This window comes from Falco cherrug, chromosome 1, assembly GCF_023634085.1.
Source record: "Falco cherrug isolate bFalChe1 chromosome 1, bFalChe1.pri, whole genome shotgun sequence".
NCBI classification, from domain to species: domain Eukaryota; kingdom Metazoa; phylum Chordata; class Aves; order Falconiformes; family Falconidae; genus Falco; species Falco cherrug.
Window position 1 is genome coordinate 97,082,609 of NC_073697.1, and position 15,604 is coordinate 97,098,212.

The 15,604-nt window shown below is 46.5% G+C and overlaps 1 protein-coding gene across 2 annotated transcripts in view; it reads right to left on the reverse strand.

Annotated features, from left to right (window-relative positions):
- Window positions 1-9,818: 9,818 nt before the first annotated feature.
- SBNO1 (strawberry notch homolog 1) overlaps window positions 9,819-15,604 on the reverse strand; it is a 35,223-nt gene continuing 29,437 nt past the window's right edge. For both annotated transcript variants that reach the window (XM_055710554.1, XM_055710560.1), the window contains exons 30-32: window positions 15,358-15,434; window positions 14,410-14,603; window positions 9,819-13,459 (exon numbers count right to left, since the gene is read on the reverse strand). In XM_055710554.1, coding sequence (XP_055566529.1) covers window positions 13,317-13,459; window positions 14,410-14,603; window positions 15,358-15,434 — 414 coding nt within the window. In that variant the 3' untranslated portion in view covers window positions 9,819-13,316. The remainder of the gene's footprint in view (window positions 13,460-14,409; window positions 14,604-15,357; window positions 15,435-15,604) is intronic.

Sequence of the window (15,604 nt, forward strand, 5' to 3'; positions counted from 1 at the left end):
AGAACTCATCCTTTCCACTGCAAGATACTCAGGTTTGCTCCTTCTGTCGATTAATCTCAAACATGCACCTCAAATCGTTAAATTACTCCAGATTTATAGCAATATAACTGCTGGGGACCTGAACAACCTCTCCTTCAGTACACAGCTCAGCCTGAGACCCACCAGATAAGACCCACATGTGTATCTTAGCAGAAGCCACCCTGAGATCACTGAGGTACTTGGTGGTTTTATTGCACGTGCTAATTAACGTCTATCCAAGGCTATGTATCGCTCTTAATGCCGGTGACAGCACACACAGAGAGCCTGATCCCTTGGAAGTCAGGGGCAAATTCCTTTTCAGTGATGCTGATTGAGGCCCGTAGTATCTGTCACTATGGGCTGCTCTGCAGAGGGAGGCAGGTAGCATCTCCATCGCAGAGACACGGAAACAGTCACGGAGCAATTAGATGATTTCCTCTGCACAAAGGAGAATTGAGGCAGAGTGGGAAAAGCCAGCCAGCCTTTGAACCCACCTGCTCCCCAGCTCATGCCCTAGCAACTGCACGCTGCATGAACAAAACATCTAAAAATTATGACTGGTACCAGATGAAATACATGATCTTGTTACCGTTTTGTATTTTATCTCCAGTCCAAGCACACGACTCTGGCATTGTGGCCAAGCCCAGAGCGGCACAGACTAGCCTTACAACAACTGATCCACGCTCCAGTCTGTTCGAGAGGGGACCTGAGAGCCCCAGGCACAGAATTACATGCTCAGTGACAATATTTTCACACTGGTGCTTGAGGCTTTAACTGTGTAATTCTTATTAGCGTCCTGAAAGATTGCACTGGTAAGCCCTCACGGCTGGTGCTGTGTGAGTGAGAACTTTGCGTCCCTAAAGCTTCACTTCAGATTCACAAATAAGTGCTTTTCTGCCAATTCCTGGAAGGCCAGTGAAGTCCTGCAGGCGAGGGGCACGCCGCTCTGGGATTTTCCATTGCTGTGCGGTTGTTTACAGTCACACCAAGTGAGTGCAAAATGGGAGTGTTCCCAGCTTGCCATCTTTTTTGCAGCTTTACACCAACTCTACAAAACTCTGCTCAGAGCAGCACTGCGAAGAACAAGATGCCCTGTGTTTTGCTTGGGTTTTACAACGACAGCTTCAAAGTATACAACATTGAGGGGGGGATTGTGGTGTCTGTGTGTGTGTGTGTAAGGAGACAATCCTGTAAAGATTATCCTTTCTTCAGCACAAGCCACTGCGAGCTTTGGAGCAAACTGTGAGGGTCAGGCTTGTGGAGGTGGCCAGGCTTGTAGGGTGAGACTGTTTGTGCTCTCAGCGGGAGCCCAGCAGTACCGTAGCTCAGTATGTTACATTTGCTCTGCAGCTCTCTGGGCACAGGCAGCAGTGGTGGCACAAGACACAAGACCCTGGTAAATGACAACCTTACTGCTTGGCCTCAGGTGCTATATAAGCTTCCACCGACTTTACTAACTGCCTCTTGGGGTTTTTTTGCAGATGCTGCTGAAGTCGGCTGGGGTAGGAAGTACCTGCTAATTCTTCCTATCTGCCACATGCTCTGTGGCCACCATAAAAACACCATCATGTTTGGGCCCCGGGCTGACTGCTTAGCAGGGTGACCACAGGTGTGAGCTGCCTCGGAGGGGCTGCCTGCACTTTTAAACTTGTTTTGTGTCATGAGCATGGCCTGCACTGCAGAGAGGTGTGTTATGCACCTGCAAACCCTGCATCGAGTGTAACAGCTACAGTTCCAGCAGCATGCATGCTCCAGGCTGTTTGCAGCAAGCCGCAGGTCCCTGCTCTGCAGACTGATGGCACAGTCTTGTTTACTGACAGCCAAAGCAGCTCTTAATCACCGAGTGGCCTAGTCATAGAGCAGGAAATACAGCAGAGCCATTTTATCACGCGTGTGACATTTTCAAGCCTTCTCCACGCTATGAGGTAACTTGAAAATAAATGTGTGTGCTTATGTTTCTCAGCAAGGGAGGATGGACGGTAAGAGGTGTCTGTCTCTTCAGTCATCTGCAAGCGCAGATGATTTATTTTCCAGGTACAGCTACCTCTTGTCAGTTGTGTAAGATCTGCAGCGTTCACCCTGTGTGTGTCCCTTTTTTTTTTTTTTTTTTTTTTTTTTTTTTTTGTAATTTTCTCTGTTCCCTCTCCTGCTTTGACTTTCTCACCTCTGCTCCTCCCAAACCACTGGGAATACTCAGCAGCCAGTGTTTCCACAGAGTGAGCCTTCCAGCCCCTGCTTAGCCAAAGTTCTGACTGATCTCTGGGAGGTTTTCTCTTCCCAAAGCTCTGCGAGGTTGGATGCTGAACCCCTCTGGTGAGGGTGTAAAGGAACACACGTGCAAAGCGTGATGTTGGAAGGCGCTGGCAGCAGCTGGCTCTCAGGATGGCTGTCTACAGTAGCACTAGGGACCTTGGGCCATGCTTTAAGACAAATTTGTTTGCCCCTCCTGTGTGTGGAAATAAAAGTAAATACCATCAGTGTCTGCAGACCTAGGCTGTAACGCTCTCAGAAACTGCAAACAGAGAGCGTAAACTGGGCTTGTTTTCTTATCATCCTGGATTAAATCAACATGGACAAGAATTAAAGATGGCACAGCCAGACCCTGGTTTTTCCTGTCATGTCTTTGGCATGTGTAAAACATTACATTTGTGCATTAATTTCAATGTAATTAATTGTTCTCAGGCTTAATGGGTTGAGTGACTTGGGGTTGTTCTAACTGTCCTTTACCCACCACGGAGACCCGTGTAGCAGCAAGGAGAAAGAGATGGGAAGTCTGTTCCTTTTTCTGGAGGGAGTTTATATTCAAATACTTCTCCCTACATTTCTGGGAATCCAGCATCGTACATAAAATAATCATAAATGCAGCTACAAGTTTCTGAGCACTAATTTAATCTGCAAGTCTCCAAACAAAGACTATCATCCAAAACAAAGTGAAAAGTCTCTGATGGGCCTAGGCTGAAAATTAAGCTTTTTAAGTCGTGAGTGGAGGCAGGCTTAACCTCCTTGAAGAGCACAAGTGGTAAAAGCGAGTGTCAGCTCTAACAAGTAGCATTTTAAAAGACACTTTACAGAGCTGAGTACCTTTCTCACTGTAATCATAAGGAGCCAGCAACTCCTGGTGCAGAATGCCTCCTTCCCCAGGCTCTGCTCCAGGGCCACCTCGCATGCTCCTGGGGCTGTCTGGGACACTGGCATGAAGGGAAAATGGTGCACTTTATCCTTTTTGGCACCATTGTTGCTGCTGTCTTAACACATTGCTACAACTCCTGACATTCCCGTCTCTGTTCCCTCGCTCGGTGCGGATTGTACGAGGTTTCCCTCCTGCTCTTTCTGTTCCTGAAGGAAAGCTGACAGCCCTTGGTGTCCCTCCACGGCGACCTGCTTTTTGGCTGCCGTTTGCCGCTTTCTGCCCCATCCTCACCCAAATGCACAAGATCCTGAACAGAAATGCAGATTCCCTGGCTCTATCCTCTTTCCCCCGCAGGAAACAGCCCTCTGAGCCCCTCTGCGAGGGGGGCTGTGGTGCAGCCAAGGCCAGGAGCTGCTGTGAGCCAGACCCCAGGACATCCTCGCCCAGCGCTGGCCCACGTCAGCGGGCAGCCTCGCAGCAACTCGGCATCAGAGGCGGGATGCCTATTCTGGTCAGCCTCTCTCCCCTGAAATTCTCCCAGACAAACTTTTTCCCAGCCTAGCCCTTCTCCCCACTTTCATATGGTTCCTCCCAGGCCAGATGCCGTATTATCTGGAGCGACTTTCCCTCCCAGCCTTGTTTTCCTCCTACTCCTGAGTCCTTTGTCTGGCTGCCAAGTGGAGCAGCCCTGCCAGGCAGACAGCTGCTCAGCATCGCCGCGCGGGTGCTGCCCTGTGGGCTGAGGAGCCGGTTCCAGGCCCGTTCCATCTTTGAGGGGGATGTTCTGCCTTCAAGGTGGCACATACCAGAAGGAGAAAAAGCAAACAGCACCTGTAAAGCTCTCAGAAGAGCTTGGACATGCTTAAGATAAAGAGGCCTTAATGCTGCTCTGGGTTTACCTTGGAGATAGTGGGAGTAGCAAGCCTGCTCTCTCCTGCTCCAGCTGGAGGTCTCCCTGGAGGACCACAGCGCGGGAATGAGAAGTTTCCAAGCCCTCAGCCACAAAAGCACAGGCCTGGAATCTCTCTAATGAGAGTTTTCCTATTTGCAGTTTGCCAGGCAAACAAGCACCAGGCACCAATATCAAAACCAGCCCAGATTCCGATGAAAACCAGCAAAAGAAAATAAGAGCAGAAAGGAAACAGCTTCGTTTTGCTTGTGAAGAACAGGCAAGTAAAGCTCCTGAGCCCCCTCAGCTCTTCCCTGCCCTGCCGAGGATGGGGGGAAGCCAGGCGGGCTGCCCAGCTGGGGGCTTGGGCTGGGGGGTTCCTCCTTCCTTGCTGTAGTTTGCAGGGATGAATTATCGCGTTATCCCCACTTTACAGGGCTTCCCCCCATCGTCTTTCCAGACCAACGAGCGCTCCACCCTGCCCCATCCCTTCGGTTTGCCTGGAAGGACGCTCCCATCTTGCCCCGCAGGCTGGACTCCCACTTCCCTCCCACTCCGCCGCCCTTGAAGGCTGTGCCAAGGCAGGCAGCCAGGCCGGCCCGGGGCAGGGAGCACCCCACCCTTTGGCTGGTGTGCAGGATCCTAGGAGACCTGCTTTCCTCCCAGCCCTGTCTGGGAAAGCTCCTGAACCTGCTCTGCGTCCAGGAGCCGGGGAACCCACAGCATTGCTGCATGCTGGCTCGCCCCAAGCGCTTCCCTGGTGCCAAACACCCAAATGCCCTGAGCAAGTCGTGCCGGTGTGTGACACCCGTGATGGCTGTAGAATCGCATCACGTTTTGGAGGAACGCAGAAAGCCTTCCAAGGGCAAACCAAGTGCCACCAGGCCAGTGACACATTCCTGAAACAAAGAATGGAGACACAGACAGCTCCGTGCCTCATTGCAACACCAGCTGTAAAGCCAGACTATTAGGAGCATCCCTAATAGTTTTGTTACTGGTCATTTGAGCAAAGGAAGTGGAGGAGAGAGTGTAAGCAAAGCCCAGGGCTGGAAAATGGAAATGACTGCGAGGAAAGGAATGTGGAGCTTCACAACAACTGGGTAGCGGGGTGGGGGGTGGGGGTGTGGAAGAGCACAGAGCAGGGGGAAGAAAACCGGGGGGTAAATTACAGCCATGCAGCAGCAGGATCCCGCAGAGCACGGTGCCTGGCACGGGCAGCTCCTCAGGGGTCTGCGGCTGATGCTGCCAGGCACGGCGCCTCCTTCCCTCGCCCGGGCCAGGGCCTCAGACACGGTGTTTGCCAGGATGGGTCTAACACATCTGCCGAGCTCCTGCCCCAGGATGCCACTTGACGCAGAGGTGAGAGCACTGGAGATGCCTCTCCTAAGACATGTCTGCCCATGAGGATCACTGCCCTAAGAGCCTCCGTGCCCAGCTCAGGGCATGCGTGGCTGCGGGTCCGGCAGTGCCGATGCCTGGATTGCACTCTCCCAGCAGAGGCAGTGGGACAGGATGATGCCCACAGCATTAGGGCTTGGAAATATGAAGTATCTTTAGGCAGCCAAATATTCAAACTCCGCTTAAACATCTACCTGAAGGGTGACAGCAGCCGCCTGCTGCCCTCCTGACCATGAACCCCTTCTTCACTCCCTACAAAAGCAAAGAGGGGAGGTCGTGGTTCCCCCCGAGTGTCTGTGGAGCAGACACACTGTGGGTCTTCCCCATGGAGCTGCCGGCCGGCCCGGCAGCCATTGCAGCCTGGCAGCCACTGCGCCGGCCGCGGCAGGGGCTCGGTGTGCACGCACGGAGAGGGAGGGACAGGCCCGGATGTGAAGGATTTACAGCCCTGGCAGCCTCATCGCGGCACAGAGTTGGCTGTAATGTAAATAGTGTAGTCTGGGGCTGAGACTCGCCAGCGACCGAGCATGGCACAGCCACGGTGTGAGCCAAAGACCGAGCACGACGCAGCCACAGCGCGAGCCAAAGATCAAGCCCCCCAGCGTGATCCACTGGCCCAAAATGGCTTTCCAAGAGGGCAGGCCAGGCCATGGCAGCCTTCCCTCCCCAGGAGCGCGCGGGCCTGGCACAGGCTTTTCTCTTGCTGGGAAAGGGAGGGAACGGTGGTTTGCTTGAGTCCGCGCTGGGAAGCAGCAAAGGGCCAGCGGGGCGCATGTGGCTCAGCTGCCAGCCGGCAGCTCTGAGGCCTGAGCCGGGGATGGGAGAATTCCCGCACAAAAGCAGGCGGGAGCTGTGGCCAGGGAAGTCCCGGTCCCAAGCACCCACTCCTGAAGCCCCATTCTGCACAGAGAGGGCAACGCCAGGGATGGTTTGTGGAGACCAGCTGCGGGCTCAGGTCTTTGCTGCTTCATTGCTCACATCCACAGTTTTGTTCACTCCAAGTGACTTCAGGGGAGATCTTACCCAGGAGTAATTAAATCGCTTGCACCTTCGTTTATGATTTAACTTAGTCACTCTGGCGAAGCTGATACAGATCTCTGTTTCATTACCAGCAATTCATTGTGTATTTAACAGGCACAGTCAATTCTTCCACCTTATAAAGGTGGAAGGAAGGAACATATAAACCTGACTTGGAGTTCCAGAGGCAGAAGCCGTCAGCTCACAAGCTGCCTCTCTGGCATTTTTAAGGTGTACTATTTACACACTGGAAAAAAGCCAACCAAAACCACTCTTAAGACGTTTCTCCCTTACTTACAGAACAAAGGCTACTGCTTTATGAAAATGAATAATTAAAGTCTGAGGTTTGGCCATCTTCATTTATTGCTGAGAACTTGGCCTCATCACTTTTCCAGATTCGGGGAAAATGAGAATAAAAGTCAACACAAAATGATTTACAAAAATAAGATCAGCCTGTTTATCCCAAAAGAACTCTTTGGATAAAGGAAAGGTATTTGCATGGCATGAATAAAATATGAAGAAGTTGATACTTTCCAACCTTGATAAGAGTTTTTAAAAACTCTTCTTTTATAAGATCGCTACAATTAGCATTAAGAGAATGTCCTGAATTTGCTCTTCACAACCAATAAAGCCAGTTTAATTAACCAGTGAAATTAACCAGGTGAGATGCCAGGTTTTTAAGTGGATTGAAAGCAAAGATGTTCGGATTATTAAAACAGGACTTCCACCAGTCTGAAGGATCCTAAAACAGAGCCACGGGTACGTTCAGTGTATGCAGCAGTACCGCTGAAAGGCGTTCCAGTACAAACAACCTACGTGGCTAAGTTCCACAACAGAAAATTAAAAGGGGGGGGGAGGGGGGAACCCCAAAGTAGTCATTGGTTTAATTTATTTAACATTTTTTTTCAATTAAAAAAAAAAAAAGAACTCAATAGAGAATTGACAGTTCATCATATTCCAGTTTGTCGGTTTGGGGAGTATAAATCTTTCTAACCATTGCTGTAGTATTTCATTGTGGGGTGCTCCAAGCTCTGCCACTCTGGCCCCTCGTGTGGCGAAGGCAGGGACACACGGCGCAGCGAGGTCTCAAAGCTTGGCAAAGGTTTCCAGTTAGGGCAGGCAATAAAAAGACCACCTAGAATTCATCTTCAACATTAGACGGCTTTAGAATTCTGTCATGTTGGACTATTAAAGGCGTAGACTGAAGAAGTACTAATAGCAAAGTCCTGCTTAAAAAAAAATCAGCGTGTCCTTCGTGCTGAGGTAGCCTCCTAGAGTAAGGTATCGCAGGGGCGCGGTACAGCCCCTCCGCGGGCTCCCTGGAAGATGCCGAGGCAGTGAACACCCACCTCACATAAAACGCAACAGGGCATGGGACTTGATGTCAAGGACTGAGAAATAAATCAAATCTTGGCAAGTAAAAACGCCATTATGCACTGGCAATGAAACTGGCATTGGTTATCCTCCTCAGATCAGTGAGTGGATACATCAATATGTATGTCATCAGAAACTGCAGCAGAAATCTCTCTTTATCCTTCCCGGCGCAAATAAGGAATAGGAAAACTGCTCTTCTGTAGGCGACCCGTCTCATTGCAGTCATGCCCACAGCACGAGGAGGTTCAGAAGCATCGACCAGGCTTAGCTCTTGCAGAATCCAATACGCCTTGATGCAGGTATGGAAGCGCTGCAGGACTTCCATAAACAAAAGGCATCACTTAAAGCCGAATGGATTCCTGGATTGGTTTGGCTGCCTGCTTAAATGCTCCAGCTCCGTTATTTCAGCCTGTGCCCTCTGCCCAGACACCTTTCTTCTGGGAAGAAACGCCAGCATCCTTCGCACGCACGGCATGCAGCTCGATAAACCCCGCGGTATCGGCTCACAGCGCAGCAGGCAAGAAATTCCCTACACGAGTTTAGAACCTGCCTGGTTCCTATTCTTGAATCTTACTATTGCCTCCCATTTCCTTCGCTCAGAAGTTATTTTGGAGCAACTAAGAAAAAGCAAAGTACATCAAATGAATTAAGCTCTTGCTTGTTTTTTTTACTTATCGCTCCCTTCAGCCCAAGCTTTGAGAGGCAATCTGCTCTCCGCTGTGGTAATTGTGACTGAGAAACACCGGTATTTCCAGTCTTTCCTTCCCTCCACGTTTTTCTCCTTAAAAAGAGAGTCATTGCTTTTCAAACTCCAAATACAACCACAGCAGCAAACCAGGCCAATGCTGCTCCCGGCTGAAGCGTCAGCCCTCGAGGTTTCCCATGCCCCACTTGGCCCTTGGGCAGGTTTGCGGCTGCGTTAATTAATTCTGCCAACTCCGTCAGCCTTCACCATGGGAGCCTGTGCCACAGCACCACACACCACAGCTGCCAGTACATGGCAAACTGCCGCTGTTATTTCTCCACATTTGTTGTTAAAGCTCGGATCGACCACAGAAACTACCAGAAGCGTTGCTGTTCGCAGCTGGACACTCAGTGCTGTGACTGTCCAGTCAACGGGCTTTGCAAACCGTGAATTCAGGGAATGACTGTACGGACATGGTCCTTCCAAAAAAGGGCAGACAAAACCTGGGTGACAGCTGGTGGAAGCTTAAGTGCTAAATAAGAGACAGACAATTCAAGGGATTTCTCATTAATCCCTAACTTTGATATAAATATGTGTATTTTTATCTGGCAATTAAAAATATGCACCATTTTTTCCAACGGTAAGAAAGTCCCATTACCTCCATGTTGAACATTTAGACATTATATGAAAGTCAAACTTTCCCAGGAAATACAGATGTATCTTTCCTCCTCTCTTTTAAGTGCTTTTAAGACAGTTGACATTTAAGATGACTGTAGTAACACATGTCTATATGTTAGGGCAGTGGGCAGGTCTCATGTTGCTGATGCACTGGATCCTAGAACTCTGTATTGTAGGAGCTCACGGAATGGACAACAGGAGACACTGGTACATGGAAGAACACTGAGATGTATCTAGGGTTACAGCTCACCACCTGAAACGCGCTGAAAAGACTAAAGAAAACAAACGATGTGAAAATTCAAATATTTGTTTCTGATACAGGCACTAGGAAGTGCATAGTACCAGCCACCGAAAGACACTGGGAACCCAATTCTCTCAAGAAAATGCATTATACACTAAAAATACAGAATAAAACCACATAGCATCAAAAGGATCATGGCAGACAGACAATTGATAGCTTTGAAAAAAAATGATGACAACACATAACGTCTACAATGTATGCACGCATCCCTTGGAAGTTTTATATATGCTATATATATTTCAAAGTACACACAAACTGCCGGTTTGGCAGGTTGAGAAAATAGGAATACATCTTGGGAAGGTCATGAAGAAAAAAAAAACCCACAAAGGAAAACAAAGAGTTATTTACATTCAATAATTCAGTAGCTTTAACATCTCTATATACATACATACTCTTTCTATATATGTACAGAACACGATGGGATCTGAGTGAAGCTTATTCCAAACATGAAAGAAAAATACAAAAAACCCTTGATAATTCACTTGACAAATGTTTACAGGTTGCAGAGCTTTCTTCATTTACAAAGAAAATACTACACACTGACTAGACAACTAGTATCTGTAAGGACTTGGTTCCCCACAGGAGGGGCATTCCCAATGGACCATCCAGTGATCGGGGAAAAAAACTGAAAACTTGCTGTACAGAGGGAGCTTTTAGTGGGTTATAATTGCATTTACTGCATCAGACGTATCTTAAGTACGAAACTAGTTAATGAGTCAAAATTTAATTGCTGTCAAGGGACAGTTTAAAAAAAACCCCAAACTTTATACATTCAGTTCCCAAGTCAACTTAAATATGTATCTTCCCCTCCTACAGCATGCTTCCAAAACTCAGGCAATACAGAAATTACTGCCATTTTACAGGTAGCTTTGCCTGTTAGCAGACATCTACCCTTCATATAGTTTACATCCATTTCAGATGGCAGTTTGTACGAAGCAGGTCAATGCCCCACAAGCAGGAAAAACACAGAGACCGCTCCTGCAGAGCCAGGTAATTTACACCATGCCCATCGCTCTCTCCTTTTTCCTTCCTGAGGATGTTTGTCTTAGGGGCAGCGCTGCAAGAGGACACTGTATGGCTGCTCCTTATCCCATCCCCTGTGCTATTTATCCGCCTTTCCTTCCCCAAGCTTTATCAGCAGCTCATGCAAGGAACAAACTACTACCCAAAAACCACACCCCAACCGCCAAGCAGGAATTTTCAAAACAGAAATTGTTTCTGTAGCTGGAAGGCTTATTTTTTTTTGATGTTAAACCTTTAAGGTGTTATAACACTGCAGAGCTGTGGATGCAGATGTGTTATTAACTGAATGACAAAGCCAAGGCATCGATGGTGGCAGGTAGCAGAGAGCAGGCAAAGGACAGCAAGGAGGGAAACTGATTTCTGGAACGGGAACAGTTCTTACGGATCTTTTTGAGTACCATCAGGTTTCTTCCCTTCAGGGGACAAAAGTCCATGGGAAATTTAAGAGGGTGTGAGCTCCCCAAAATAGCAGTTTGGTTACCAATACAGCAAATACCCAATTCAGGATTTGCTCACCCCAACCACCAAAATTCACACAACAGGCTGAGAAGCGCACTTAGGAACTTAAGCGTGTTATTTAAATAATGAATTGTTTAAAAAAAAAAAGTATTACTACTTGTGAACTTACCACTTCCAGAACCATCTTACTGAGGATTAGTATCTAAAATATTGTTACCATCTCAGATGGTAGAAGTTTCTACACCAAACAGTAAGAATTAAAACAAAAAGGCAGCAAAGTCCACACACTGCTTGCTGGCACTAGTTGTTTGGTTCACTACCTGCTGCAGTAGTATGTCAACATGCCTCTCAATCCCATTACTTTTCCCGGAATGGATGCCAAATACATCCAATGGTGGGTACAAAACACATGAACATCCTCCCCCACACCCTGCCTGTGGTCTACAGCTTTCCCAAGCCCCTACAGGTGCGCCAAGCACTCAGGCCAGCCTCCCCTGACTGCCAGCAGGTTACAAAGCTCTGCAACACCTACCACCTGCATCACAAGCGCTTTGCAGAGACGTAGCGGGTGCCATGGTGGTAGAGCGTGTGCTGGTTTAGCCTAGATCCGTGTTTCCAGTTAGTCACAAGCACGTGCAGGGGACGCGTCCCCTCGCCCCGGCCAGACAGGGAGCAGAGGGAAGCAGGTGCTGTTACCGCCCGCAGGTGCCTGCGCAGGCAGTGTTAAGGGCACCTCAAGCAAAGTAATTCCCATAAAGAAACTCCCTTCAGCCTGAAGCTGTGGACCTTCTGGCCCCGTTACTTCTGGAAACGCTCTTTACAACACTTCGGTCTGGTTACAGAAGTGCCCTACGCTACATGGATTGCTGCTCTGCCAGGTGACCCTTACAGGTTTACACAGTTTACTTCTTGCCTCATTAATGAGTTCAACTGAGATTATTTGGGCTGCAAGACAGAAGCCTGGTTAAAGCAGACTGGAACATGCCAAGTCCTGTCAAATTCCAATTGTATAGACTTGTTAGTGGTTTTTTTTTTAAATATGGTGATTGCCTAAACAAGACTCCACTTCTTGTTAGTACAATAACTTTTATTTGACATCTACAAGATCATGATCTTGTAGGTTTTTTGGACAGGTTTATACAATCTCAATTTTTCAATAGTGCAACCTGTGCAAGCAAGAAATGACAAACATTGTCCTTCACTTTCTTATAAACATCTACTATTATAGGCAAAACAAAACTTACCCATATTATAGATAAGTGACTATTCACATTTGTACATTACAATTTCTTTTAAACAGCTCCAGATAAACTCTACAATGTCTTACAACATATTAAACAGTATTCAAGTTACTGGGTAACAGAAACAGCACATACAGTGGAACCCTCAAGTGTTTCCCATTCTCTAATTTACAGCTCAAGTAAGGTTTCATCTTACAAGTGACAAATTAAATTACGTTAATGAAGTAAAAAATATAAGATTGTATGCGAGATGGAAGTGAATTTGCACTTAAGTTTCCATAACCACCTCGGATTAAGGAAATGCTTCAATTTAAGGAAAATAGGCATCCAGCCATCTTTGCAGTACACATTAGGAATACCATTAATACATTAAAAATGAACTAATTTTAATTTAAGATGTTTATCACAAAAAGAACATGTTGTAGACTCAAATATATAACCCCCAGGAGAGAACCAGAAAAAATGCAACACCTGGGTATAAACACTATAAAAATGCAATAACCAATGCTGTACAACTAAGATTGTGTTTCTCTCTGAATTCCTGTCTGGTGTGTTTATCCTGTCCATGCCCGTTTCCAAAGACATGCACTGTCAAACAGAAACTGGGAAGGAACCTGAATGCATGATGTGCAACCTCTAGGTTTCATGCTTTTATAAACTCATAAATCGAAGAGAAAAACCCAATATATATTTTCTATATATATACTCAATACATGCATTCAAGGATATCTCCCACAGCAATGGCATTGATGCACTGCGTTAAACCCTGAGCACTGTATGACAAGATAAAAATAAAGCCTGCTTGGGGATTTTCAAGCATTTTCAAACAAATTGTGGTTTGTAGCTTAAAAGGCCAAAAGTAAAAGCAAACAGGAAGCACTACAGAGAGCATAAGGAAAGACAGATGCACCACCATAAACAACTGCTGGCTTTCAGTTCTACCAACCTTTTTAAGATCTCTTTATTCCCAAAGGATTTGAGAGCACACAACTGAACTGAAAAAGTTATATTTCTTTGGAATCTGTCCCTGATTTTTATGCAAGTGATATGCTTTTACAGCCTTTTTCCTCAAACACCAAAGTCAACACCTGTAGTTTGTCCTCTTATGCATTGTTGAAATTGGTGATGCTTTGCGGGTGATGCTGCTGCCATATCTGCTGCTGCTGTACTGCAAGCTGTTGAGACTGGTCTGACGTCGACAGGAGGTTTACAAGGGGCGACACACAATTTGCAGGAATGATCAAACCTGAAAACAGCAACAGATCAATTGTCTCATAAGTGCGCAGGCAATGGGTTCATTAACACCTCAGGCTGACGATACCACCATTTAATTTATGCAGCAGTCAACGGTGACCGTTTCCAACATCAAGTCTAGTCAAGTGCAGCTACAAGTTCTGCTGCTCAGTAAGAGCTTTATCTTCAGAAGTCACTAGATCCTGCAGGTCATGAAGCAGTAGAAAGAAGTTGCCATTCTGCCCCAAAACCAAATTTTATGCCTACATTACCTGCTGCCACCTAAATCTAGAAGTCAGCTATTCTTGCTTTTCTAGCCTCACAGAAGATGCACCACCATGAAAAGTTTAAATGTGAAAACCCTGGTTTCAACATCTTAGAAAACTATAGTAGAGTAGGAGCTGCTACGGTACCACTCATCTACAGGATGTCCACATTTAAAAAACAGATGTGGATTTCAGTCTCTGAGGTACCTGCTGCCAGGGATTCACCAAGAGGTTGTGTGGCACAAAATGACATGACCACCTTGAAGTCATTCTAAACTATTGATTACATGTGACTTTCAGTAGCTCAAAACCCATGAAAGGAACCATTTCAAGGGCTTACTATTCTTTGCCAGAAGTGGGGAAAAAAAAGGAGAGCCCTTATGGTTTCAAAAGGTAGCTTGGCTGGAACAGGCCAAATAAGACATTTTTCTTACTAGCAAACCAAAAGAACTGGTAGAGTCAGTGTTCCAAAGCCCGTCTTCCTCCTTTACCCTGGCTAAACCTGGTGTCTGTACTACAGATACAGATTTTCAACAGTTTTACGGCTGACCCTCCCAAACATACACACTGACGAGACTTTTCTCTTGCAAGCATCTTTTTATAAAGCCTCCTATGTGACTCTTAACACAGAGCGACTCTTAAGTTACAACTACCTTCTACTCCAAGATGGAAACAAAGGAGCAGACAAGGCACTTACCTACGATCCTCTGCCCATCTTCTGTTCTTAGACGAACTATTTGCATTTTCACATTTGTACCACTCACAGAGGCTAGAACGCCTTCTACTTTTGTCCAGACGCTCAATACTGAACCACACAAGACGTAGTAAGTTCGACAGCGGAGTCCCACTTCACAAACTAACCCCAAGCCTGCCTTCTTACAATTGCCTCTCCTAGAGTAGAGAGGAAAAAAAAAAAAAAGAGCTTTTCAAAGAGTTCTGCAAACACAAACTACCCAATTCAATTTGAAATGAGATGTGAAGTTATTTCACATGTACCCAGAGCTGAGCAAGGGCTGTGAGTACACAGTAAGAGAAGGATACTTTATCTACAGCATGCCACTAGTGGTAAAGCTTGGAGAAGCACTGGCCTATTTAAGACTCATCTTCAAACTGTACAGAGCTTTAAGTCAAAGATACTGCTCATTTAGATCGCCTGAAGTGGATGATGTTACATGACACTGGTGTCTGCTCATTGTATTTCAGAAGCTCCAATATTAATCTGAAACTTCTACCAGTTATGCTGTTCCTCAGCAGTTAAGACATCAGCTGCTGAGCTCAGACACAAGAACAGCTCTTCAACATTCACCTCATCTCTACATGAAGTATAAATATATTTTTCCCCCCCCAATAACATTTCAACTGTCCTACCACAATAATAGATCAGATCAAGACAAGCACAAACTACTCCTGGGTCATTATACTTCCACCAGAGTACAACTTATGCATTAGCATTACTCTAAAATATTAGGACATTAAGGGCAACCACAAAGCTTCATGTTTCCACTCAAAGGTTGGGTCATTTGACAGGACATTTTTTCTTAACCAAAAGTACAAGCTCTCACATGAGTAAAAGAAGAGAAGTACTGATAAAACAGTCCAGGTGAACAGTTTAAGTTAAAACATCTACGTGCACACAACTACTAACCAGTAAGCATGGGTGCAAGTATCCGCAGAAGAATTGTACTGCTCTAACCAGTGTGGCAGAGCATCTTCAGAAGGTACCTGGAAGAGTCATTCAAAGTGGGAATAATAATGAAGGAACACACATCAAGGCTTACAGAGAACAAAAGCAATTTAGTCATCAGTACTAGGCGAAAAGGGGGAGCACCAACGTTAGGATGGTGATGAGAGGTACATTACCCCACATTATTACAATTTCAGGCTATTCAATG